The following is a 27,085-nucleotide window of genomic DNA, read 5'->3' on the forward strand; positions in this document are numbered from 1 at the left end:
TGCTAATAAATACTGGTGATGTCTTACTTGCTTGTTAGTCTAAGCCGACATAGATATATGCAAGAATCCAGTGACTTTCTTTGTCATTAGTTAGGATTCCTCTATTTACCTATTAAGCATTGAGAAGTTGGAATATGGGGGGTAAGGGATAATGGAGTTAGTTAGGTTTAGAGAACTGGGTTTCCATTATCAGGGCACATTCCTTCTCAGGAGTCCTTTTTACTTTGAATAGGTATCATTAACTTTGAAATACGTATTTCCCAGTCTCATTGAATTATTTAATGACAAACAGATCTGTTCACTGATGCTATTGCTACTGAATTGCACCCAACAGAAAAAAAGGCCCCCATTTACGTTGTCAGTATTATATTTTCTCTAAGTATTATATTTGTGTTAAGAAAGTGTAATTTGCTTGGCTCCACTGGAATTCTCTATTCCAGCTAGAAATATTCTTTTTTTTTTTTTTAGATTTTTTATTTATTCATTTGAGAGAGCGAGAGAGAGAGTAGGGGGGAGGGCCAGAGGGAGAGGGAGAAGCAGACTCACCGCTGGAGCTCGATCCCAGGATCCTGGGATCATGACCTGAGCCTAAGGCAGAGGCTTGACTAACTGAGCCACCCACACACCCCCTAGCTAGATATATTCTTAAGTAGAAGCAACCTGTCTAGAAGAGTTTTTGGTTGCTTTGTGCTCTAGATTCCAAAGGAAAATATGTGAGAAATAGGTCGTAACTTCATTTATATACTAGTTTAATAACCTCATATATTTTCCCAACTAGACTAGTATAGTAACATTCTTAGTGTTTCTCAAACATTTATTTTCTCCACCTCCAATATACAGTACACACTGTTGCCAGATACCACTTTTTAAATTAGTATTTTGTACAATCCACTTTTTTCAGAACATTTATAGTTGTTCACTGTTTGTAGAATAAAGTCAAGGTCCTATTTATATTTCTACTGGAAGAGAGCTTCCAGTCTCTTGCCTTATTTTCTAACATGAAGCTTATATTCTATTATTTGAAATACATAATACACATTTCAGACTGGGTAGTCTTTGTTTATACTGCTTCTGCTACCTTAATATTCTCTTTCAGTCCTTTCTTATTATAATTTTAGTCCTTCCATTGTTTTCTGAATATTTTCACATTCACGCTTTGTCCAACTACTCCAGTCCACTATGATCTCATTCTTTTCTATATGCTATATATATCGCACTTAGAATCTGCATTCTTTTTTTTAAATATACAGTTGATCTTTGAACAACACAGGGGTTGGGGCACTGATCCCTGTATACATTCGAAAATCTGTGCATAACTTTTTTTTTTTTAAAGATTTTATTTATTTATTTGACAGAGAAAGACACTGCGAGGGAATGCAAGCAGGGGGAGTGGGAGAGAGAGAAGCAGGCTTCCCACTGAGCAGGGAGCCTGATGCGGGGCTTGGTCCCAGGACCCTGGGATCATGATCTGAGCCGAAGGCAGATGCTTAACGACTGAGCCACCCAGGTGCCCCTGTGCATAACTTTTGACTCCCCCAAAACTTACTAATAGCCTACTGTTGACAGGAAGCTTTACATATAACATAAATAATTGATTAGCAAATATTTTATATATAATATGTATTATATACTGTAGTCTGATAATAAAGCTAGAGAAAAGAAAATGTTATTAAAATTATAAGGATGAGAAAATACATTTACAGTATTGTATCAAAAATTTTCATATAAGTGGACCTTTGCAGTTCAGTCCCATGTTCAGGGGTCAACTGTGTAGGTATCTTACTTATGCATTAGTGCGTTTCTATTCATTTTTCTTAAAGGTGGAAATTGTGAGTTCTACTTTATTATTGTAGCACATATTAAAATGCTGAAAAAACATCATTAAAATCTGGGTTCCATATTTGCATATGAAATTGACATTATGAATTATGTTAGATGATGCTTTAGATGATGTTAGATGTTAGATTGATGATTTAGTCATTATAACCTTTCAAGTCATGCCTACTATTCCTTTGGCAAATAGCATATATTTGTGATGGTAAATAGATTTAAAATATTTCTTTTTTTTCTTCCCAAGACCACCATCCTCTTTGACTCCTCAGTGCTCTTTGTCACATTTTCTTGTTTTTCTTCAGAGTACGTATGATTATCTGAAATGTTGTATATACTTGTATGGGGCCTCTCTTTCTCACTGGACTGTATTCTCCTTAAGATCAGAGCCCTTGCTCCTTTTTAATTTTTGGCAACACTAATGTATATTTGTGGAGTGAATGAATGCATGAATATGTATTTAATAGATTCTAGTAGGTCTGGGCTAGGTTACAGCATTATGAGGGAAAGAAATTCAACATTATTCCTATGCTACATTGTTCTCTAACATACTATGCATAGATGTTGAATACTAAAATTTGATTGTTTTCTTCTTGCATATTTTTCAGAATGAAGCATTTTCATTTCTTAGAATATCATTGTCACAAGAATGCCAGTTTTTGCTGATATGCTATTTCCCTTAGTTTCAGTTTTTCGAAGTTAAAATGTTCTTTTGTGGAGAAATATACTGGTTTTTTTAATTGTGATGTTAATCTTTTTAATGATTTTTTCTAAAGGTAGCATTGTTCTCTTGAGGTTTATTAGCATGCAGAAATGTTCAGACCTACTTAATTGGTGCCAGTTCACTGTGTGAAGTGCTTCTTTAAAAATCAGTGATGAATACTTACCAGTAATATTATATTCCATATGACAAAAATCAAATCAGATTTTAGGACTTACGCTGGTTTTTACTGTTTTTATTGTAGCAGTGAGGCACTGTTTTAAATAGATGAGGGAGGGCATAAGCTCTGTATTCTCTGTGTATTCCTCTAATAAACAGAGAGCATGTTCTCATTTATGTCACAGCTTCATTTTACCAGCATCTTAAGTTCTTTCCCTCCTTAGGCCTTTCTGCTTGCTTTTCCTGCTACCTGAAATGTTTATTCTCTAGCTTCTTTCAGTGTTGTGTTTTTCTCATCCTTGGGATTTGAGCTTTAGAGTCATTTTATCTGAGAAACCTTTCTTGACATTCCATCTACAAAGATCCTCCATTATTTTCTGTAATACCATTCTCTCTATTATTTTCTCAGTGTGTATTGTGGATTTTAATTACTTATTTGGTTGTTTATTATATGTCTGTCCACTAAAATATCAACTTCATGAGAGCAGAGACCTTAAGAGATTAGCTCACTTAGCTATTAAGTGCTCAATAAATAGTTTTTCAGTGAATTATAGTAAATTAAATCTTATTCAACCACCAAAGCTTTAAAAGATTGTGATCATTTTCATTGAACATGTTCTGCCTACTGAGCACAGTGCAATCTTAGGCTGATCCTTACAATGATCTGTTTTTGTACTATGGTCCAATAAGATGATGCCGTTAAGGTCTTTATGCTAAGTGACCTCAGATTATAGCCCTGTTTGTATTTAACCCTTTTAAATATATATATATTTTAATCACAGCAATATTATGTGCTCCTTGTTAATTAAAAAAGCCTAAAATGAACAACTATACTCCCTAGCCTCTATACTCATCTATGTGTATACTTGGCCATAGGCAATCACTATTATTCCTTTTTATTTTCTTCCTCTAGTGATTTTTTTTCTTGATATTTCTAAATATTATTTTTATAACAGTATTTCATAAAGCAGACTTGATCTTGATGTTTCTTGCTACGGTAGATAAGGATTTAATTCACCTCTCCTTATTTTTGTAGCTGCTAGTTCTTCTATTATTGTAACAGTAAATAGCATCCTTCTATTTCTTGTCCATTAACTATAGATGACCTCTCTTGATTCCCTAATTGGTCACATGAAGATTAGTAAGCACAACCCTTCTTCTCACCTCTCCCCTTTCCATTTTACCTACCAAATCCTGTTAATTGTACTTTTACATCGTCAAGGGTTGATAGCATTTACATTCCATACTGTTCAAAATAATGAAACTTTCTCATTTCCGATTAAAAATATGATACATTTTAATTTGCATCTTATATATTTTCTTGTAGTTTTTCCTGGACCAAATATGCCTTACATACTGTGGTCTTAATATCTTCCAACGTCTACTGATTCTAATGATTGCTTAGAATCTTTTTATCTTAAAGTCCAATTAAATTTCTGTTCTAATTTGTACTTTATAGCTTCTTAGGTGGATCACAGTTTTCTTAAACATCTTCTACCCTGCCTACCTAGTTGCTCTTTTCCCTTTCTTACAGCGTTTCTATCATACTCTCAAGTTTTCTCATTTTTTCATTCATATTACCTTTCTTTCAGTTATATCCTAAGGTAATTTCACATTCCTTAAATTTCTGAGAATATGTTTATTTCAAACTTAATTGTTTGGCTTGATACAGAATTCTACATTGAAAATAACATGCTCTCAAAACTCTGAAGGAATTGTTCAATTATCTGCCAATATCTAGTGTTGATAATTATTAGTCCAATCCCAATCTCATCATTTGTCATTGTGACATATTTTTTTCTCTGACCTTTTTGTCTGTAATCTGGAATATCACAGTATGTCTGGTGTTGGTCTTTTCTAGTTTTTCTTACTTAGAACCTGGGAAATAATTTTAATTTGAAGACTTAGTCTCCTTTAATTCTGTCTCCAGAAATATTTCCTCCCTTCTCTCTCTCTTGTATTTCTGGGTCTCCTCTGAAAGTTGGAATTTTGGGATTATATCTCTAGGTCCCTTTCTCCCTCTTTTTTTCCAGTATAGTCCACCTGTGTCTTTTTTATTCTGTGATTTTTATTTAACACTATCTTCTAATACTGGTATTTAACTTGAACAATCATATTTTAAATTTTAAGTGCTCTCTTTTACTTTCTTTGTTCCTTTTTTCTATGATATTGGGGTGTGTGTGTGTGTGAATACTATTGGAAGAAGCAGGCTGTCATGGGCCCTGAGCATCTCTGCATGTTCTGACTGGTTATGCCAAGAAGGCAGAGGCCCGATTGCTCTTTACCTGGGCAGTTTCTCAGGGGTGTGTGTGCAGTGAGAAGCCTTAAGGAATGAAATAATGTCTCCCACGGAACAAAGCACAGGCTTCTTCTCACTTATTATAAAAACAGTAAGTGCCTCAACCTCGGTGTTCTCCTTTAACACAGTTAACTGTGTGTGCTGGCATTCACGAAGGATCCTTTGTGTCACCCGTGAGACTTGGGGGCAGGGGGAACTGATGTGAATGAACATGAAGTAATAAAGTCCGCTGTCTCTGACCCAGCAGTCTCATCTTTTCTGCCAGCCTCCATGAAACAGTAACAGGGTAGCTTGTTAGCTTGTATAGAAGATAAAATCTCATACCCTGCACAGTTCTTGACAAATTCCTCTGACTTTTTCTGAGTATATTAAAGTTTCTTTTTAATGTTTTTGTACTTCTTTGAATTATGTTTCTTCTGGAGTCTGTTTTGTTTGGGATTTTTTTTTTTTTTTTTAATCATGTTGGGTTTTTCTCGGTCACATAAGGTGATTTTTTTTTTTTTTTAATAGTCCAGTCACTTAGGTATAGAAAGACTCACATAGGAACTGGTTGGGAGTGGGGCAGGAGTTTGGGTCTTCTATCCCATATAAAGAAATTTAATTATGATCTCTGAGTTCCATTTCTTATCTCCAGACTCCGCTGCTTCTTAATCCAGCATTTTTCCTAACTCTTTCCTGCAGTGCAATCTCCTTTTGTGATTGTACCTTCCTCCATCAAAACTTTTCCACTAGCTTTCTGTTTTCGAGGTATTTCTTGAAATCTCTTATCTGCTGCTGACTGCTCCAAGTCTTTGTGTTATTATGAGATTATACATTTTTATCTCTTCCATTTTGGGAGAGGGAGGAGATAGACTCCTTTCTCAATTATGTGGAGGTAACACACTTTATAAAAACATGTTTTAATGATCACTTGTTGCTTCTTGTTTCTATGACTGTACTTATATCCTTCTAGCAATGCCATGTCTCTGTTTCTACTCCAACCCTACACTTAAATAAAGCTTTATTATTTGGAAAATCAACAAAATGTCCAGTAGAAATTAATTCAAAATAGGAGTGGGTAATGTTCATAGAAGAGGGCTTATTTGTGGCATTTGGTTTAACTACCAGGGGAATTTTTACTTACTTTTACTAATTAGTAATTTTGAATGTAAATGCACTTTTAGATAAATGGAATATATAAAGATGCAGTATAACTGCGTTTACAATGTAAAAAAATGCCTATGATTTTTGTTCTCTGTTAAACTGAATTGCCCATATTTTAAAAATTGCTTTATGTCCTTTACTAAAAATCATCTGAAGGGGGGGGATGCCACAAACCCTAGAATAAGAATTGCCGATTATTATTATTATTTTTAAAGATTTTATTTATTTATTTGTGAGAGAGAGAATGAGAGAGAGAGCACATGAGAGGGGGGAGGGTCAGAGGGAGAAGCAGACTCCCTGCCGAGCAGGGAGCCCGATGCGGGACTCGATCCAGGGACTCCGGGATCATGACCTGAGCCGAAGGCAGTCGCTTAACCAACTGAGCCACCCAGGCGCCCAAGAATTGCCGATTATTTAAAGTGCCATGCCACACACTGTATGGCCCACACGCTTTCCGTTACAGCTGTTCAGCTCTGCCCGTATATAGTGCAATAGCAGTCATAGCAACGCAAATGAATCCGTGTGGCTGAGGTGCTGTACAGCTGTATGAACAACAAAATATGAATCTTAAATAATTTTCACATGTGATGGAATATTTTTCCTATTTTGTTACAGTCATGTAAAAATATAAAATCAGTGCTTGCAGTCTGTGCAGAAATTAGCCAACCCTGGTGTTAGAAACCTGTTTTATTAACAGCTTTGTTAATGCCTGAGTACTGATATGTTTTTACTCTGCCCCATTCTCCTTATCAGGCAAGCTAATGAAGAATATCAAATACTGGCTAACTCCTGGCGCTACTCATCTGCCTTTTGCAACAAACTCTTCTTCAGTATGGTGGACTATGATGAGGGGACAGATGTTTTTCAACAGGTATTATTTTGCTAATGTACTTAATAGAGTTGATTATGGTGGATACGGTTTTGTTGGTCAAATAAAAATACAATTCATTGAATAAGTTAATAAAGACAATAAGTAGCTATAATAAATTCTGTGATGTGATTAAAATAATTTTAGCCAATGTTATCTTTATCATTGCACAGTTTTTGCTATTAGTATGCTAAACACATTTTAACTTTTCCATTATAGAGGAAACATAAATTTTTTAAAGATTTTATTTATTTATTTGACAGAGAGAGAGATAGCGAGAGCAGGAACACAAGCAGGGGGAGTGGGAGAGGGAGAAGCAGGCTTCCCGCTGAGCAGGGAGCCTGATGCGGGGCTCGATCCCAGGACCCTGGGATCATGACCTGAGCCGAAGGCAGACGCTTAATGACTGAGCCACCCAGGTGCCCTGAGGAAATACATTTTTTCAAGGGTGTAGTGGTAATTTACATGCATTATCCTTATTTTGACATTTAACTGTATTGGGTTTAGGTGATATTTTATACAAATTTATGAAATTTTATATAAATTCAATGTAATTTTTACTTAACCCTCACTTTTTCCAATGTAACAGATAGAATTTTACATGTAAAGTAATAAATATTTATTTAAAAGTATTCTCTCTATGGACTGAATTGTGTGCCTCCCAAACTCATATGTTGAAGCCATAACCTAGAAGTAACTGTATTTGGAGCAAGGGCCTATAAGGAGATAATTAAGGTTAAATGAGATTGTAGAATGGGACCCTAATCCAATAGAGTGGTGTCCTTATAAGAAGCAGCAGAAACCGGGAGAGTATGTGCACAGAGAAAAGGCCACGTAAGGACACTGCAAGAAGACGACCGTCTGCAAATCAGCAAACCAGGTCTCATCAGAGACCAGTTCTACTGGTATCTTGATCTTGGACTTCCAGCTTCCAGAACTGTGAGACAACAAATTTCTATTTTTTTTTATTATGTTATGTTAATCACCATACATTACATCATTAGTTTTTGATGTAGTGTTCCATGATTCATTGTTTGCGTATAACACCCAGTGTTCCATGCAGTACGTGCCCTCCTTAATACCCATCTCCCCACCCTCTCCCCTCTTAAAACCCTCAGTTTGTTTCTCAGAGTCCATAGTCTCTCATGGTTCGTCTCCCTCTCCAATTTCCCCCCCCTTCATTTTTCCCTTCCTACTATCTTCTTTTTTTTTTTTTTTTTAACATATAATGTATCATTTGTTTCAGAGGTACATGTCTGTAATTCATCAGTCTTACACAATTCACAGCGCTCACCATAGCACATACCCTCTCCAATGTCTATCACCCAGCCACCCCATCCCTCCCACCCCCCACCACTCCAGCAACCCTCAGTTTGTTTCCTGAGATAAAGAATTCCTCATATCAGTGAGAACAAATTTCTGTTTTTTAAGCCACCCAGTCCATGGTATTCTGTTACAGTAACCTGAGCAGACTAACACATTCTCATTTACACAGTCTTCTCTGTAGAGCAAGATAATGAATTGCAGCATAAGGATGCTAGTTGTCATCAGTTTTGTCATGGCTGTGTCATCATCATTGCTAACATTAAGTGCTCATGGTCCAAGTACTCTTCGAAGTGCTTAATGTATATTCTTTTATTTAGTTTCACAATGATCCAATGAAGAAAATAATGTGATCTTTATTTTACATATAAGTAAATTAAAGTATGGAGAGGTTGCTTTTCTAAGTTTACAAAGTTAGTGTAATATAGGGCTAGAGTTTGAGCTCGCTAGTCTGTTCCCAGAGCTCTAGTTCTTAGTCATGCTGTTACCTTGCAGCTACTAATATTTTTTGTATTTGTCACTACGTGATCAGTGCCTTTCAAATGTAAAATTTATTGTAGTACATGGCATTGATTAGTTTGGTCTATTTTATTTTTCTCACATGTGACATTCTTTGGCATTATACTTTATGAAGTCATGGAAAAGCATTTAGTTCTGTAAAGAATCTAGCTCACTAATTATAAATGGGCCATTAGTAAGTATTTTTTCTTATTTGCTTCCCGATTGATTATTTGAATGCCAGTTTCTAGCTGAATAAGAAATTTCCTTTTTTGCCTTCAGTACCCTTTATTCTTGGTCTTTCCTGTTAGTATTCCTCACTTACTTATTCCCCTATAAATTTATTTTGCCTTTTGGGATGTTTCTTTCTGTTCACCTATTTAGCAAATCTTATTGACTGTCTACTCTGTAGGAGCAATGGATTGGTGAGAAACACATACATAGCTCTTCCCCATAAAGAGCTTACAGATCAGGGAGCTGATAGTAATAATATCATAATAATAACACACACACGTGTGTGTGTGTGTGTGTGTATGTACAGATCTTCCTTGACTTACATTGGGGTTATGTCCTGATAAAGCCATTGTAAGTCAAAAATATTGTAAGTCAAAAATGCATTTAATACACGTAACTATTGGATATCAGTTTAGCCTACCCTACCTTCAGTGTCCTCAGAACACTTAAATTAGTCTACAGTTGGACAGAATCATCTAACGCAAAGCCTGTTTCATATTAAAGTATTGAATATCATTGTGATTCATTGACTATGGTAGTGAAAGTGAAAAACAGAATGGTTCAGTGTATCAGTTGTTCACCCTCATGATCGCATGGTTGACCGAGAGCTGTGGCTCGCTGCGCTCGGTCAGCATCATGAGAGAGTACTGTATTGCGTATCACTACCCCACAAAAAGATCCAAATTCAAACTGTGAAGTACAGTTTCTACTGAATGTGTGTCACTTTGGCACCATTGTAAGGTTAAAAAATTACAAGTTGAACCATCTTAAGTCAGGGACCATCTGTAATTTCACATAACCTTACAAAGGGAAATTATAGTACTATAAGAACCAAATATTATTTCATGTAATTTATAGGCCTCCATGGACTCTCAGGAGAATTGACCTTAGAGATCATCAGGTGAAGTGCTATTCATTATACACTTGAATCCTCTCTGCCATATTAGGAAATAGTTGTCCAGGTCCAATCTGACTGCTAGAGCAGAGGCTTCAAGCCCGAATACCTATCCTGGCCAGGTTTGTAAACTAAATGAAGAAAGCAGATTGGATTAGTTTAGTTGCATTATGGTATCTTTATTTATGTACATTCTTAATATATTAAACACATTAGTTCTTTACTTGCATAATTACATATGTTCTCTCCTATTTTAATAAAACAAAGTCTTTCTGGGTCTTTTTATATAAAATAAATCTTTAGTGGAAATACTATTTCATTTTTCTCCTAACTACTGTAAGAAATAAAATCAGCAAAACAGTATGGAGCTGACTGTTGATCTCGTTGTTGAGGAAACAGTGTGGTGTGGATGAGGACTACAGCAAACTGGAGCAGACTAACTTGACCTCAGAGGGATACAGCTTGTTCTAGCTGTGTTTAGCAGATGCAGGCCACATGTAGCTAGAGCTGTTTTTTTCAAGGAGAAACCCAAATATGAATTTTTATATGAAATTTTCCTATCTTTAAAATGTGAGCAACTAACTCAAACTGTATGCTGAGTACTGACTATACAGGCTGCCAGGATATAACCATATAGATATATTGTTGGATAGAATCATTGAATTCTTTTGTATGCTTTAGCCATAATTTGTTTTTTTTTTTTAAAGTTTGACATAGATATGAAAGTTGACATCAAGATTGTTTTTAGTTGAAAAATTTCCTCAGGTTAATTTTGATTCAGCAGAATTCTGAATATAGAACTGCTTTGTCTTTTCTAAAACCTAGCCCCTGGCTTAGCAATAAGAGTTATTTTAAAATGCATAAAAGTAGCAGTTAGTGGCTTTTATGTGGAATTATAATGTACAAAAACAGGGAAGTACATATTTTGCATTATTGAGAACTAAAAGATTTTTAATGCTAGGTTTCTTTTCTCACTATTGAACCACATTTTGTTGAAGTGCTCTTTCTAAACTGCCATTTTAAAACATTGTGCTTTCTGAAGATAATAGTAATATGAATGCTAAAACTTGGTAATTCCTGACTTACTTGGGACTTGTTGGGAAAGTAACTTCAATTATATATGATTCCCATGTAATGGTTGAGGCTAAGTGAATGATGACAGACCAACCAGTTAATGATTGTGGTGTGTTAGAAGCAGGTCTGGACTAGCAATAAGATCTGTGTTGTACCCTGCTTTGTGTAGCCTTGGGGAATTTGTACATTTTAATGACGATGAAAGCTTTGAATTGTATGATTTTTTTTAAACTCTAAGATTTTTAGATCTTAAACCTTAGTAGGAATTTTTTGATTGTTCCAACGCAGAGAGTTTTTACTTGTAGTATGTTATTTACGTGTTGGCGCTAATTATCTCTCATGCATCCACCATGGAAACACACACGAACAAAGTCTAGCATGGGAAAAAGCACCGAGAAGAAAGCAACTAGTGGCTGTGTGTTTTGTTCTCTTTAACCAGCCTTACTAATGCCCATAACACGCAAGCCCACTGTTGGCACTGCTGCATCTCTACTTTGATGTCAGCTGCAATGACAGTTTTTGCTTTGATTTTGCTTTTCATTCTCAGTATCGGGAAATGCTGAACTATTTTGCAAGTCAAGGCCAAAAACCTATTGGCCTTTATTTGAGACATTTTTCATATTCCTGAGCAGTGAGAATTTATATAATTTTTGTAGTTTGCTACTCAATGCAAATTAACCTAACATTTATTTTAGGTATTATATTCTTAATAAGCACCATTTATATTAAAAGTAGTCTTCTATTCAATGCACTTTTCAAATGGAATTGCCTATAGAAAATAACTGTGACATATAATCATTTTAAGACACTTGAATTAATAGAGAAATTGAACAGAAAAAGATTATCATTGTGGATTTCTCCTGTAGTCTGGTAAATTCAGGTTATTTAGAACAAAAATGTTGGTTTCTGATATAATCATCATTTTTAAAAAGTCTTCAAATTTTTAATAGAGAATTTAATAATTTGACATTAATGCTTTTATGCATTTTTTTCAACAAGTGCCAGTACTTTTTCTTTAATAACTGCTTAAGTGAAATTGTAATGTTATATGTGAAGGTTCTGAGAACCTATCCAAATTCACAAGTTCTTTTTCAGTCAATAGCATATTACAATGAATAAGCACAATAATTAAGCTCTGGAAAGCCACTTGGATTTTCATAATGTATGCTATCTTTTTAAAATTCATGCAGGAAAAACCATAAAATATTAGATTAATGGAAATATAAAGATTGGTGGGATACTGTATTTAGTATTTTTTATCTTATGTTTTACAGCTCAACATGAATTCTGCTCCTACGTTCATGCATTTTCCTCCAAAAGGCAGACCCAAAAGAGCTGATACTTTTGACCTTCAAAGAATTGGATTTGCAGCTGAACAACTCGCAAAGTGGATTGCTGACAGAACGGATGTTCATGTATGTTTTTATTCCTCACAGTTTTAATAATAGACTAATTAGTTTGGTTTGTTATTAACACTGTAGTAAGGCCACAGGATTCTTAAAATTAACTCTGTAGAACATTTTTCCTTGCTTAGAGAAAACCGTGTGATAGCCGTAAGCTGAATTTTGACTGAGTTAGGTGAATTTAAATGGTTTTTAGAATAATGGTACACTGATATTTTAAGAACCATTAAAAAGTACACGAGTTGGGCACAAAGTAATTTCAGAGGCTAAAATATATATGGAATATTGTTCAAAGGTATTAGTAAAGAAATTCTAGGGTATGTGCTATGGTGAGCACTGTGAATTGTGTAAGACTGTTGAATCACAGACCTGTACCTCTGAAACAAATAATACATTATGTGTTAAAAAAAAAAGGAAGATAGTTGGAAGGGAAAAATGAAGGGGGGGAAATCAGAGGGGGAGACGAACCATGAGAGACTATGGACTCTGAGAAACAAATGGAGGGTTCTAGAGGGGAAGGGGAGGGGGGAATGGGTTAGCCTGGTGGTGGGTATTAAGGAGGGCACGTACTGCATGGAGCACTGGGTGTTATACGCAAACAATGAATCATGGAACACTACATCAAAAACTAAGGATGTAATGTATGGTGATTAACATAACAATAAAAAAGATGTGTAATTTTTATTTAGCTTTTGGACAAATACAAATGATATAATACTTTTCATGAACCACGTGAGAAAATATGTATACTGTTCTTTGGACTGTGGAATAACTAATTCTGTGTGTGTGTGTAATGTCTTTATTTTATGTAATTGAACTTTAACAATTCTACTTCTGGAAGTTTAACCTAAGGATATATTAGGGATGATTCAAATACTTAGCCATAGAAATATTTTTTAAGTAACATTCATTATAATGGAAAACAATTGGAAATAATTGAAATGTCTAAAAATAGGAGACTACTTACATGTACTGTAGCATGGACAACAATGGTCTACAAGTATATTTGACATAGAAAGAAGCTCAAGGTATAGGTTAGAAAAGTAGTATTTATAGTATGATCTAGAATTTTGTTTTAAAGCATAAATATGAGTGTAGATATGTAGACAGTTTATTGAGGAAATAAACCGAAATCTTGATGGTGGTTAATGTCTATGTGGAGGGCTTAAGGCTGCTTTAACTTCATCTACCAGAGTTTTCTATAGTGAACAATTATAACCAGTAATTTTAAAGTACATTTATTCTAGAATATGTAATTTTACCATAAGGTGTAAACACATTCTTAGTCAAGATGGGTGTCTCTCATCATTGTTAACTCTTGTCATCTTTTTTTTTTTTTTTTAATCTTTTGGCAAATATTCAGTTCTGCAACAGTATCATTCAGTTCATACAAGATACTAAGGGTAATATTGAAAAAGTACTATTAATTCTTTATAAGGGTTACTGAATTTTCATCAGAAATGATTCTAATCTATTGATCATACCTACACTTTAAGTTACTTGATAACCCTGTGAATAGAAAAACCATTGAATTGTACACCAGGTGAATTGTATGGTGTATTATATGTCAATAAAGATGTTAAAAAACGTTAAAGATGTTAAAATGTCCCAGTTTGGAATAATAAATATATTACACCCCTATTTCCTCCCCCTGTACTAGATGATCCCACGTTTCATAGGTGAAACACAGCAGTTCTGGGTTAAATATAAGTAATGTGTATGTATAGTAACTGTTCACCTAAAGCAGGTCTTTTTACAAAGCCATGATGTTGGAAGCCATTTGTTTCTGATTTGTAAAGGGTAAGAGGAGTGTTAGTTCCACAAATGAAAAGTAGGGTGGTACCTTTTTAAAGTTTTGGAGTTGAAAATTGGAAGGACTGTAATATGGTCAAGAGAAAAACACTTTTACTTTATTCAACTCTTAAAATTTTCACTGCCTGTTTGCAGATTCGAGTCTTCAGACCACCCAACTATTCTGGCACCATCGCTTTGGCCCTGTTAGTGTCACTTGTTGGCGGTTTGCTCTATTTAAGAAGGAACAACTTGGAATTTATCTATAACAAGACTGGTTGGGCCATGGTATCTCTGGTATGTTATTACACTATACTTTTTCTCCTTATTTCTTTGTAAATAGTATAAGTTGTATGGTTGTTGACTTTCACCAAGTGTCAGAGTATTCAGTGAGAAAAGAACAGTCTTCAACAAATTGTGCTGGAACAGTCAAATATCCTCATGTAAATAATGAACCACAACCCTTAACTCACACCACATATAAAAATTACTCAAAATGGATTATGGTTCCATATGTAAAACTAAAATTATAAATCTCCCAGAAGAATACCAGATCTTTATAACACAAAAAGCATAAACCATGGGAGAAAAAATAATAAATTGGACTTAATCAAGATTAAAATATTTGCTCTTCAAAAGAATCCATAGACTCAGAGAAAATATTTGGAAAATATATGTGTATGGGGCATAGATCTAGAATATGTGAAGAATTATTGCTACCCACAAGATAGAAATCATGGTTTTAAATAACAGTCAATCTGTTTATAGGTAAGATGGCATATATACATACTAGCCTCTCTCTCCTGCTAACAGAACTATAAACCTGGAGTGAATGCAAAGCTCCTCAGGTATTTGGTGTTCCTAAAAAGTAAAGATCAGGTGGATCAGGTAAGAATACCGGCATTCAAGATGACATTTAATTAGTAGATAAAAAATTACCAACCTTCTATATCTCTATATCCTTGATTTGAGTTTGGGCAATTTGGAGCAGACAGGTATCTAGGAGATACCTCTAGTTCTGGCTCAAGGAGAGTAGAAGAGATTCTTGTGTTTTTTTCTATTTTCTTGTACCCCAATTCCTCAGGCAATCCTGTGGCAGAACAGTAGAGACAATGAAAGCAGTTGGTAGTGGAAACTATAGGAGCCAAACTCTTAAAGGGGAACCTTCCTCATCATGTCAAAATTTATAGAACTGTACACCAAAAGAATAAAAAGTCAATTTTACTGTGTACTAATTCAGAAAATAGGCAAAAGATTTGAAGTGATGCTTGACTAAAGAGCAGAGACAAAGGGCAAAAAAACACATGCAAATTCCATGGTAGTGAACCCACATCTTTTGGCTTGGATGTTCTTGTGGTCCAATAAATGTTTCTATTCTGTATACTGACGTATATCCTGTGAGTCACCCAAGGCAAAGTGACAGCACCCTGTTAAAATATTGAACTTAGAAGCCTCCATTTTATGGTTGGTAATTGATTGGTTTTGATTGTGGTACTTGTAGGCAAAAATCCATGTTCTGCACCCTGGGGATAAATAGAGAAAGAAGTTATAGTCTTCCACTGCTGGCTGTTGAAAAGCCATTCTGATCTCTCCTCAGTTTGAGACATTGCATAGAGCTTAAGAGCTTAAAGGATATGATAGGCCCTTGTGGGGGTCTTCTATGGAGACCAGGATATCAATGTTGTAAAATAAGGGTGTACAATTGAAAGAAAGGGGAGGGTGGCCTGGTTAATCCTGTAGAACAAATAAGAAATACCCTTTTGGAGAATTGCTGCATTGAGACCCCACACTGCTGAGTAAAACAATGTATAAATCTAGAAACAGTAGGCTTTTTGTTTGTTTCTTTGCTATCTGTAAGGAAAGGACTCCCCGCCCCCCACCCCAGCTTTACTGAGGAATAATTGACATATAACATTGTGTGAAAGTTAAGAGTATACAATGTAATGATTTGATACCTGTATATATTGCAAAATGATTACCATAATAAAGTTAGTTAATACATTTATCACCTCATATAAATTACCTCTGTGTGTGTGTGTTGCATGGTGAGAATATTTAAGATTAACTCTATAACTGGAAATTTGTACCCTTTGACCAACATCTCCGTTTTCCCCACCTTACAGCCCCTTGAAATCACCATTCTATTCTCCCTTTTTTTAGATTCTACATATAAGGGAAATCATAAAGTATTAGCCTTTCTCTAACTTATTTTACTTGGCATTATGCTATCCAGGTCCATCCATGTTGTTGCAAATGCATGATTTTGTTTTTTATGGCTGAAATGTGATATATATATCCATATTCATCTGTCAGTGAGCACTTAAGTGGTTTCTATATCTTCACTATTGTGAATAATAATGCAGTGAATATGGGGGTTCAGATCTCTCTTTAAGGTAGAATATGATTGCTTTCAGATACATACCCAGAAGTGGGATTGCTGGATCATATGGTAGTTGTATTTTTAATTTTTTAAGGAACCTCCATACTGTTTTCTGTAGTGGCTGTACCTTTTACCTTCCCACCAACAGTGCATAAGTATTCCTTTTTCTACATCCTTGCCAACACTTGTTACCTCTTATCTTTTTGATAGTAACCATTCTAATAGGTATTAGGTGTTACTTCATTGTGATTTTGATTTCCATTTCCTTGATGATTGGTGATTTTTGAGCATCTTTTCATGTACCTGTTGGCCATTTTTAGGTCTTCTTTGGAAAAATGCCCATACAGATTTTGTGCCTACTTTTTAATTGGATATTTTTTCTTGAGTTGTGTGAGTTTCTTATACATTTGGACTCCTTCTCCAACATATGAGTTGCATATTATTTTCTCCTATTCTCTAAGTTGCCTTTTCATTTTGTTGATGATTACCACTGCTTTGCAAAAGCTTTATAGTGTGATATAGTCCCCTTTTTACTTTTGCTTTTGGTGTCATATTCAAAATATTGTCAAGACCAATGTCAATGAGCTTTTTTCATATGTTTACTTCTAAGAGTTTTATAGTTTTGGGTCTTAGGTTTAATCCTTTAATCCATTTCGAATTAATTTTTGTGATTGGCATAAGATAGGTGTCCATTTTCATTCTCTGGCATGTGAAGATCCACTTTTCTCAGGACTTTTTATTGAAGAGACTATGCTTTCCTCATAGAGTGTTCTTTACTCCCTTGTCAAATATTTGTTTTGTTTTTCTGCCATTTTGGTATGTATGTATGTATTTATTTATTTTATGTTCAGTTAGCCAGCATATAGTAGTACATCATTAGTTTTTGATGTAGTGTTCAGCCATTCATTAGTTGTATATAACACCTAGTGCTCATCACCATACGTGCCTTCCTTAATACCCATCACCAGTTCCCGCATCTCCACATCCCCTCCCTTCTGTAACCCTCAGTTTTTTTTTCCAGAGTCTAGAGTCTCTCATGGTTTGTGTCCCTCTCTGATTTCTTCCCATTCAGTTTTCCCTCCCTTCCCCTGTGGTCCTCCACACTGTTCCTTATGTTCCACATATGAGTGAAACCATATGATAATTGTCTTTTTCCATTTGACTTATTTCACTTAGCATAATCCCCTCCAGCTCCACCCATGTCGATGCAGTTGCTGGGTATTCATCCTTTCTGATGGCTAATACTCTATCACATCTTCTTTATCCATTTGTCTGTTGAAGGGCATCTTGGCTCCTTCCACAGTTTGGCTATTGTGGACATTGCTACTATGAACATTGGGGTGCATGTGGCCCTTCTTTTCACTACATCTGTATCTTTGGGGTACTTGTATTTACCCCAAAGATACAGATGTGGTGTCAAATATTTGATGGTGGTACTTGTGTGAGTTTATTTCTGGGCTTGCAATTCTATTCCATTGGTCTATTTCTGACAGTACCATTCTGTTTTGATTACTTTGTAACATACTTTGAATTCAGGGAATTTCGTGTTTCCAGGTTTGTTCTTTCTAGGTACTGTGTTGGCTATTTGGCATCTTTTTATGGCTCCATACAAATTTTAGGATTTTTTTTTCTATGTGAAAAATGTCATTGGAATTTTGATAGTGATTGCATTGAATTTAGGTAGTATGGACTTATTAACAATATAAATTCTTCTGCTCTGTGAACACAGGATATTTTTCCATTTGTTTCCTTTCTTTCTTGAATATCTTTTACCTCCCTGGTTAAATTTATTCCTAAGAATTTTATTGTTTTTGATGCTATTGTAAATGGGACTTTAAAAAAAATTTTTCTTTCGGGCGCCTGGGTGGCTCAGTCGTTGGGCGTCTGCCTTCGGCTCAGGTCATGATCCCAGGATCCTGGGATCGAGTCCCACATCGGGCTCCCAGCTCGGCGGGAAGCCTGCTTCTCCCTCCCCCACTCCCCCTGCTTATGTTCCCTCTTTCGCTGTGTCTCTCTGTCAAATAAATAAATAAAATCTTTAAAAAAAAAAAATTTTTCTTTCAGATGTTTTGTTGTTAGACTCTAGCAACATGACTGATTTCTATATACTGAAACTTTATTGCAATTGGTTATTCTAATAGGTTTTTGGTGGAGTCTAGGAATTTCTGTATATAAGATCATATCATCTACAATTTTACTTTTCCCTTTCTGATTTGGATAATAATAATAATTTCTTTTTCTTGCCCATTTGGTCTGGCTAGGACTTGCACTATGATGCTGAACAGGAATGATGATAGTGGGCACCCTTGTCTTGTTTCTGATCTTAGAGACCTTCCAGCCTATCATTATTTAGAATGATGTTAGCTGTGGGATCATCAAATAGGGCTTTTATTATGTTGAGCTATATTTCTTCTATATCCAATTTATTGAGAGTTTTTCTCATGGAAGGATGTTGAATTTTGTGAAATACTTTTTATATCTATAGAGATGATCATATGGTTGATTTTCATCTTTCATCCTATTAATGTAGTATATCCCATGCCTTATCTTTATTGAACCCTCCTTGCATACACGGAATAAATCCCTCTTAATCATGGTGTATAATCTTTTAATGTACTGTTGAATTTTGTTGAGAATTTTTGCATTTGTATTCATCAAGGATGTTTATTTGTAGTTTTCTTCTAGTGTCTTTATCAGGCTGTTGTTGAAATTGGGGTATTGGAGTCCCTGATTACTGTACTGCTGTTTTTTTTCTACCTTCAGATATGTTAGTGTTGGCTTAATATGTTTAGGTTCTGTGATATGGTCATATATATTTACAACTATTATATTTTTCATTTTTCATTATATAATGACCCTATTTATCTCTTGTGACCATTTTTTACTTCAACTCTATTTTTTTCTGATGAGTGTATAGCTACCCTGTTCTCTTGGTTTCCATTTCTGTGGAATATCTTTTTCCATATCTTCCCTTTGAAAGTATTTTTCTGCTTGAAGCTGAAAGGAGTGTCTCGGGGGCACCATATAGTTGGGTCTTCTTTTTTTTATCCATTTATCTACTCTATATCTTTTGAATGGATAATTTAATCCATTTACATTTAAAGTAATTATTGATAGGTAAGGACTTCTTAATGCCTTCTTAATTGTTTTCTGCTGCCAGAGGGCTTAGGGTTTTATTTTTTTGGCAGGTGGGGCTGGGGGTGGTCATTTTGTCACTTTGCCTCAGTTGAGCATCTAGGAAGTATTAAAACTGTGAAGTCTTCTCAGTGCACTTTGAACCTGGAAAACAATCCAAACAGGCCCATGGGACTATGAGTCTGGGAGGTTGGACATGTCCCCTCATCCAGGAATTGTGATGTCTAAGGAACAAAACCCAGACTCAGAACAATAAAATAAATTCCATACTCCCAACCCAGGGGAAAAAAAAAAAGAATCGGTCCATATGTAAGAGGCTACTGCCAGCTGTTTCTAGCTGGTTTTTGTTCCCTCCTTTATGAGGTGATGATTGTTTACAGTGGTATGCTTTGACTCCCTTCTCTTTTTCTTTTGTGTATTTTGTGTAGTTTTGCTTTGTGATTACCATGAGGCTTACATAAAACATCTTATGATAGGAATATCCTTATGATACTCCTCATAAGGATCCTTTGTTATTGAGAGGAGCAGAAAGTGCTAAGGGGTGCAGTGTTAGTGGCAGGTATCAAAAATTGGCAAGAAATATTTCTTTCCAGACAATGAGGACCCTGTCCTGAGAAGGAATACTTGTGGTTGGGACCTTACTTAGATACAGAAGGATTACATGGGGAGGTGGTAAAGACAGCTCAGGCAATGAGTGCTAAGGAACCAAAGATGGCAGAATTCAAAGTACAAGCAAAGATCAACCCAGGAAAATGAGTGGTTTACCTTTGAAGTACTGACCATGTTTCTTAGTGGCAGTGGCTCATGAAGAAATCAAGGGGAGTGAAGATTTAGGGGAAGAAGTCTGCCTGGAATCGGTTAAGTTCTGAGAGACAAAGGAGGTATGGCCACACAGAGGCATCATATTTTAAGGAAATGGCCAGTTTTCATAACAACAACAACAAATTGAACCACTGAGTTATGTGGTCTCTTGCTTGTAGCCATTTCACCAGTTCAAGAAAAATGGATGCTATTCAAATATGAGCAATATCAGAGCAATATCAACAAAGGATTTAACACAATATCTGTGCATATCGTTACAAGGAAATAATTTACAAATGAGAGCAGCTTTTCCTACAGATACAGAAAACTTACCAGAAAACTTTTGCTAGAAAGTTAAGTGATATTATAAAAAAAATCACTCTAGTATGGATAATGAAGTACTTGCAAGAAAGAATGTAAAACTAAGTATGAGAATTTAGAGATGGTTAGAAAATAGGAAGTAGTAATGTGGCATATGACAAATCTTGCTTATGAACATGGAATCAAAAGGTTTTTCTTTAACAGTACTACCAACCAAATTTAGCTGTATATAAAATAACAAAAGTCAGGTTGTAGGAATGGTTGGTTAAGCCATAGGGGAAGTATAAATTAATTGAAAACCATCACAGTAATGGCTTAAAGTAGAAGTAGTGTTACTAATACCATAGAAATTACTTAATATTCATCACTTAGAATTTTAAAAAATTAGCCAACTATAAATACAAGCGAACTTTCTTAGGTAAAGGATATCTTAAAATGTCTAGCAAATATCTTTAGTAGTGATAATTTAAAATAAAGCTTATAATTACATACTATTCATCATTTTATTAGTGGTCTTAGTCAAAGCTTAAGAACAGAAAAAGAAATGCAGGGAGTAAATAAATGTAAATGAGTAGGCATGTCATATTTACTTATGATTGTCCACATGGAAAAGTCATCACCATTTATGGAGAACCAACAATAAAAATTATTACTAGAGTTGAACAGGTTTTCTGAATTCAAAGTCACTATCCAATAATCATTAGGATTTTTATACAGTAAACAATTTAAATATATAATTGGACATACAATTTTTAACAATAGGAAGAAAAAATATACTTAAATCTAACAAAAGGGGCACCTGGGTAGCTCCGTCGTTAAGCATCTGCCTTTGGCTCAGGTCATGATCCCAGAGTGCTGGGATCGAGCCCCGCATCGGGCTCCCTGCTCTGCAGGAAGCCTGCTTCTCCCTCTCCCACTCCGCCCTGCTTGTGTTCCCTCTCTCGCTGTGTCTCTCTCAAATAAATAAATAAAATCTTAAAAAAAAAAAAAAAACTAACAAAAGGTGTAAAAAAAGTTTACAAATAGTATACCAAAATTCAGACTATGTATATCTGTATATATTTATAGCTAATTGTTGGTTTGTGTAGCAGTCCTTTATCCTTCAAATATAAATTTGAAGTTTGAGCTTTTTTCTTTAAGTTCAATATTTGCTTACTTTTGATAATTGAGTTATAATGGATTAATTATACTCCAATATAATTGGATACTAGAGGTGATCTCAAGCACCTTAGTAAGTTTAAAAGTGTTTTGGGTTTTGCTCAGGCTAGTTTTCAAATTGCTTCATTCAGTAAAGCTACCCAGGTTTTGTTTTGTTTTTTTAAGATTTTATTTATTTATTTGACAGAGGGAGAAAGAGCGAGAGAGGGAACACAAGCAGGAGGAGTGGGACAGGGAGAAGCAGGCTTCCCACCGAGCAGGGAGCCTGATGCGCGGGGTTCGATCCCAGGACCCTGGGATCATGACCTGAGCCTAAGGCAGACGCTCAATGACTAAGCCACCCAGGTGCCCCTACCCAGGTTTTTTGATGAAAATATAGTACTTGTTTCAGTGTTTTTGTAAAGTTAAAACTTATCTAGTATTTAGTGTCATGCCAGATCTTGTCACTGTTTCAGTCTAGTGAAACACTGATAATATCTCTCTGAATTAGACTCAATTGAAAATAGCATGCCTTCATTATCCTCCTCCCCAGAATTATTGTTGTAAGCTAGTAATAATCATCATTACTATTTATTGTGTTTCTTCCTCCTTTGGGGTATGTTTTATGTACTTATTCCTTACAATAATGATGAAAAGGTTATTTGTATTATCCTCCTTTTATAAACAAGGAAACTAAGATTCAGTAAACTCAACTTGTGGCTCACACAGCTAGAAAATGATTAACTAGGAATTGTTTCCACGTGTCTGACTTCAAGTTCTATATTCTTTTCACGATGCTGGGCTTCTCTAAATCTGGACACATATCTCATATGTTGGATGTTTAAACCAGTGGATGTAGTGGGCCATTATGACTACAAATAAATGCCTAAGAATATTTATATGGTACATAAATGTTAAATACTTGAACAGATCAATTTTTTTCCATCCAGGTTTTGTATTTCTGCTTTGAATCCTTGGAAGCCATTTACCTTGGCATAGCAGAAAATATTCTAACATTCACAAACACATACTTGAGAAGGAAATCTTGGCAAGTGTGCATGCTCCCCAATGGCAGACTTTTAGAAGTCAATAACAGGCTGCAGAGTACAGACATGTTTTCAAACAATATGTTTTAAAACTCTGATGACAAAATGTTGAATTAAAAACTCCTCTTGAAACTTTTCTCCCTCTGCTTTTCATTAATATAGAAATATACAAACTGTTATCTTTTCCTTAGCTGTTGATAGCTTATGGAAACTAATTTGAATCTTCTTTACATTCTGCCTGATAGCCACCACTACCACCACCAAACCTGACTCTATTTATTTTTTAAAAAGGCTAGGTTTAAGTGAAAAAATGGATTTGTTCATTTCTAGTCTTATCCAATTCTTAAGATATCCTTACAGAGTTAAGAGGCTACCCAAAATGCTAACCCATTTATTCAGATTCTCAAACATTTGTCTGTGTGAAATAACCAATATTCCATTTTCCTTTGGGAAAGAGAATGTTTTTTAGTAATTTTTGGCAAACTATTATCTGATTTGTGGAAACTCTGATGAAAGCCTTGGATTGCACAGAAAAGGAAAACTTCTAAAATGAAAATAATGAATTAGAGCGGACCACTTCTGTAATCTCAAACATTGTATGCAAAATGAGAATAATGAGAAAAAGTTTGTAAAAGAAGCTCTATCCACATACCCATTTCTTGGTAAAGAACAAGTCTGTATACAATTAGCAATTGTATATTGAACCTATGCAAAAGTATCTCCCAGGGGATTACTGAGTGTTACACATCCTTAGTTCTATAGACTGTATTCTATTACTGGGTGGTTTTTTTTTTTTTTTTTTTTGTCTTTTTCATTATTCATATTATTGTATATGACTCACAGGTAGGCTGAGAATGCAGTATTTCCTGGCAAGAGGAAGCTGTTCATAGTGCTTTAGGGTGTAGGATAGAGAGAAAGTTTGCAATTTCCTTATATAGAGAAAGATATGCAAATATTTAAAAAGGTAATATTAGAGCTTCCTGATTCTGAGTTTTAAAAAAATTAGGTAAAGGAATATTCATAGGTTCCTCCTGGTCTTGAAAAAAAATATTATGAACTCCTGTTTATAAGTGATGATAATTGTTTATAGAGCTGAATAAGCATTGATTCTGGTTTTACTCCATTTTCCCTTCCTCCCTGAAGAAGAAGGATGATAAACAATAAACTTACACGTTACCTGTTTTATGATGAGTTTAAAGTAGAATGGTTGGGTAAAATATTGAACTACACTGGTACATAACTTCAAGGGGTATAATATGAATATATAGTTTATGGTTTTCAGAAATAAACGTTGACTTGGAATATCAAAATGAGTTAAAATGTTATGTTCCATAGCCCTTAGCACAGATCTTCATGGCAACCTAAAGCTCCTCATAGATGGCTATCATTTCAAAGCAGAAATATAAGTGTGATAAATAGTTATATTCATTTCACACGCAAAGAAAAACATCCTAAGAATTTGCAATTAAAAACATGAAAGATAAACATCACTTTAAAAATCTAATAACCCAAACTTTATTATCACAGTAAATCTTAGTAGGACAGAAGCTGTTTTCTGCCTTTTAACATTGATGGTCTATATTGTAAGATGATTCACATATCTTAATGTGTCTTCTGTCTGAAAGAAATTGTATCAGTTTAATTGGGTAAGTTTTGTGACAAACCTAAGCTTGAAATTAATACAAACGATTACACAATTTGCACATTCCTGAAGGATTCTTTGGTGTCTACGTATTGTGTTGTATCAGTCAAAATGTATTTCTTGTGACCACACAAAACTGCAAGGCGGCTCTGACTTCAGAATGAGCACCTTTACAAATTTATTTGAACTAAATTATGTAATTTATGCAGGTACTATCTCTGTGGTTTTTTATTTTGTTCTCTTTACAAGTGAGAAGCTTAGGTAAGTGCTGCTAATATTTTTTTCAGTAAAGCAACTGTTGTTTTTAAGTTTGAGTCATTTGAAGATGGGTAGGTCTGTTTGCAAATTGGTAGTTTATATATATAGCCTCATGTATATTTTTGTGTTAGGATTATGGCAAGAATATAATGAAAAATTTAATTATTTTTAGGGTATACTTTTCTTAATAAATTTAGTTCCTAATTTTGTGTAATGAGAACAGACAGTAGCCCAATAATTCAAAGAATATTCAAAGATGACTGTAGAGAGGATTATATAAAACAGGATATTTAGTCTTTCCTATAAACTGAGTACAGTTGACCCTTGAACAAATCAGGTTTGAATTGTGTGGGTCCGTATATCAGATTATTTTCAGTAAATACGGTACAGTACTGGTAAGGTATTTTTCTCTTCTTCATGAAGTTCATACTATTTTCTTTAGCTTATTTTAAGAGTAAGTATATAATAGGGGGCACCTGGGTGTCTCAGTTGGGTATCCATCTGACTCTTGGTTTCAGCTCAGGTCATGATCTTGGGGTTGTGAGCTCGAGACTGCTTAAGATTCTCTCCCTCTTCCTCTGCCCATCACCTCTCCCCCCTTAAAAAGATTTTATTATTTTTTTTATTTATTTGAGAGAGAGAGAGCTAACAGGGAGGGGCCGAGGGAGAAGGAGGGAGAGAAAGAGAGAATCTCAAGCAGACTGCGTTGATTGCAGAGCCCAACACGGGAGAGAGAGTGATCTCACAACCCTGAGATCATGACCTGAGCTGAAATCAAGAGTCAGATGCTTAACCAACTGAGCCACCTGGGTGCAGCCACCCTCTTTTTTAGTATAGTCTTATCTGGTTTTGGTATCAGGGTAATGCTGGCCTCATAGAATGACTTGGGAAGTTTTCCTTTCTTTTCTATTTTTTGGAGTAGTTTGAGAAGAATGGGTATTAACTCTCCTTGAAACGTTAGATAGAATTCACTTGTGAAGCCATGTGGTCCTGGACTTTTGTTTGTTGGGAGTTTTTGGATTCCTAATTTAGTTTCTTTGCAGATTATTCGTCTGTTCAAGTTTTCTATTTCTTCCTATTTCAGTTTTGGTAGTTTATTTTTCTAGGAATGCATCCGTTTCTTCCAAATTGCGTAATTTGTTGGCATATAATTACTCATAATATTCTCTTGTAATTGTATGTATTTCGGTGGTGTTGGTTATTATTTCTCCTCTTTCATTTGTGATTTTATTTATTTGGGTCCTTTTTCTTTTTGGTAAGCTTGGCTGGAGGTTTATCAATTTTATTGATTTTTTTTTTTTTTTTTCCAAAGAACCAGCTCCTAGTTTCATTGATCTGTTTTCTTGGGTTTGGATTTTTTTAGTTTCTATATCATTTATTTCTGCTCTAATCTTTATTATTTCCTTCCTTCTGCTGGCTTTAGGCTTCTTTTGTTGTTCTTTTTCTAGCCCTAAAGGGTGTAAGTTTAGGTTGAGATTTTTCTTATTTCTTGAGGTAGGCCCGTGTTGCTATATACTTTCTCTGAGGATGGCTTTTGTTGCATCCCAAAGATTTTGGACTCTTGTGTTTTCATTTTTTCCATGTATTTTTTTAAATTTCTTCTTTGATTTCCTGATTGACCCATTCATTGTTTAGTAGCCTCCATCTATTTGTGGTCTTTCCAAATTTATTCTTGCGGTTGACTTCTAGTTTCATAGCATTTGGTCAGAAAGGGTGCATGGTATGATCTCAGTCTTTTTGTATTTGTGGAGACCTGATGTGTGACCTATTATGTGATCTACTCTGGAGAATGTCCCACGGGCACTTGATAAGAATGTATAGTCTGCTGTTTTGGGATGGAATGTTCTGAATATATCTGTTAAGTCCATCTGGTCCAGTATATCATTCAAAGCCATTGTTTGCTTATGTATTTTTTGCTTAGATGATCTGTCAATTGATGTAAGTGGAATGTTAAAGTCCCTTATTATTCTATTATCAATTAGTTCTTTTATGTTTGTTATTTTTTTTATATATTTGGTTGCTACCAGGTTGGGGACATAAATACTTACAATTACTATATCTTCTTGTTGGATTGTCCCCTTTATTATGATATAGTGCCTTTCTTAGTCTTCCTGTAAGAGTCATTGT

General features: G+C 35.0%; 1 protein-coding gene across 8 annotated transcripts in view; it reads left to right on the top strand.

The window, feature by feature from the left end:
• The window catches only part of TUSC3 (tumor suppressor candidate 3), a 248,098-nt gene that overhangs the window by 132,083 nt on the left and 88,930 nt on the right, over positions 1 to 27,085 (top strand). For all 8 annotated transcript variants that reach the window (XR_010409712.1, XR_010409714.1, XR_010409713.1 and 5 more), the window contains exons 3-5: positions 6,906 to 7,023; positions 12,319 to 12,459; positions 14,395 to 14,535. Coding sequence is in view for 5 of the 8 variants with exons in the window: in XM_045879741.3 (XP_045735697.1) it covers positions 6,906 to 7,023; positions 12,319 to 12,459; positions 14,395 to 14,535 (400 nt within the window). In the remaining 3 variants the exon portion in view is untranslated. The remainder of the gene's footprint in view (positions 1 to 6,905; positions 7,024 to 12,318; positions 12,460 to 14,394; positions 14,536 to 27,085) is intronic.

This window comes from Mirounga angustirostris, unplaced genomic scaffold (genome assembly GCF_029215605.1).
Source record: "Mirounga angustirostris isolate CCGP_5_RB_7025 unplaced genomic scaffold, mMirAng1.0.hap1 SCAF_2, whole genome shotgun sequence".
NCBI lineage: Eukaryota > Metazoa > Chordata > Mammalia > Carnivora > Phocidae > Mirounga > Mirounga angustirostris.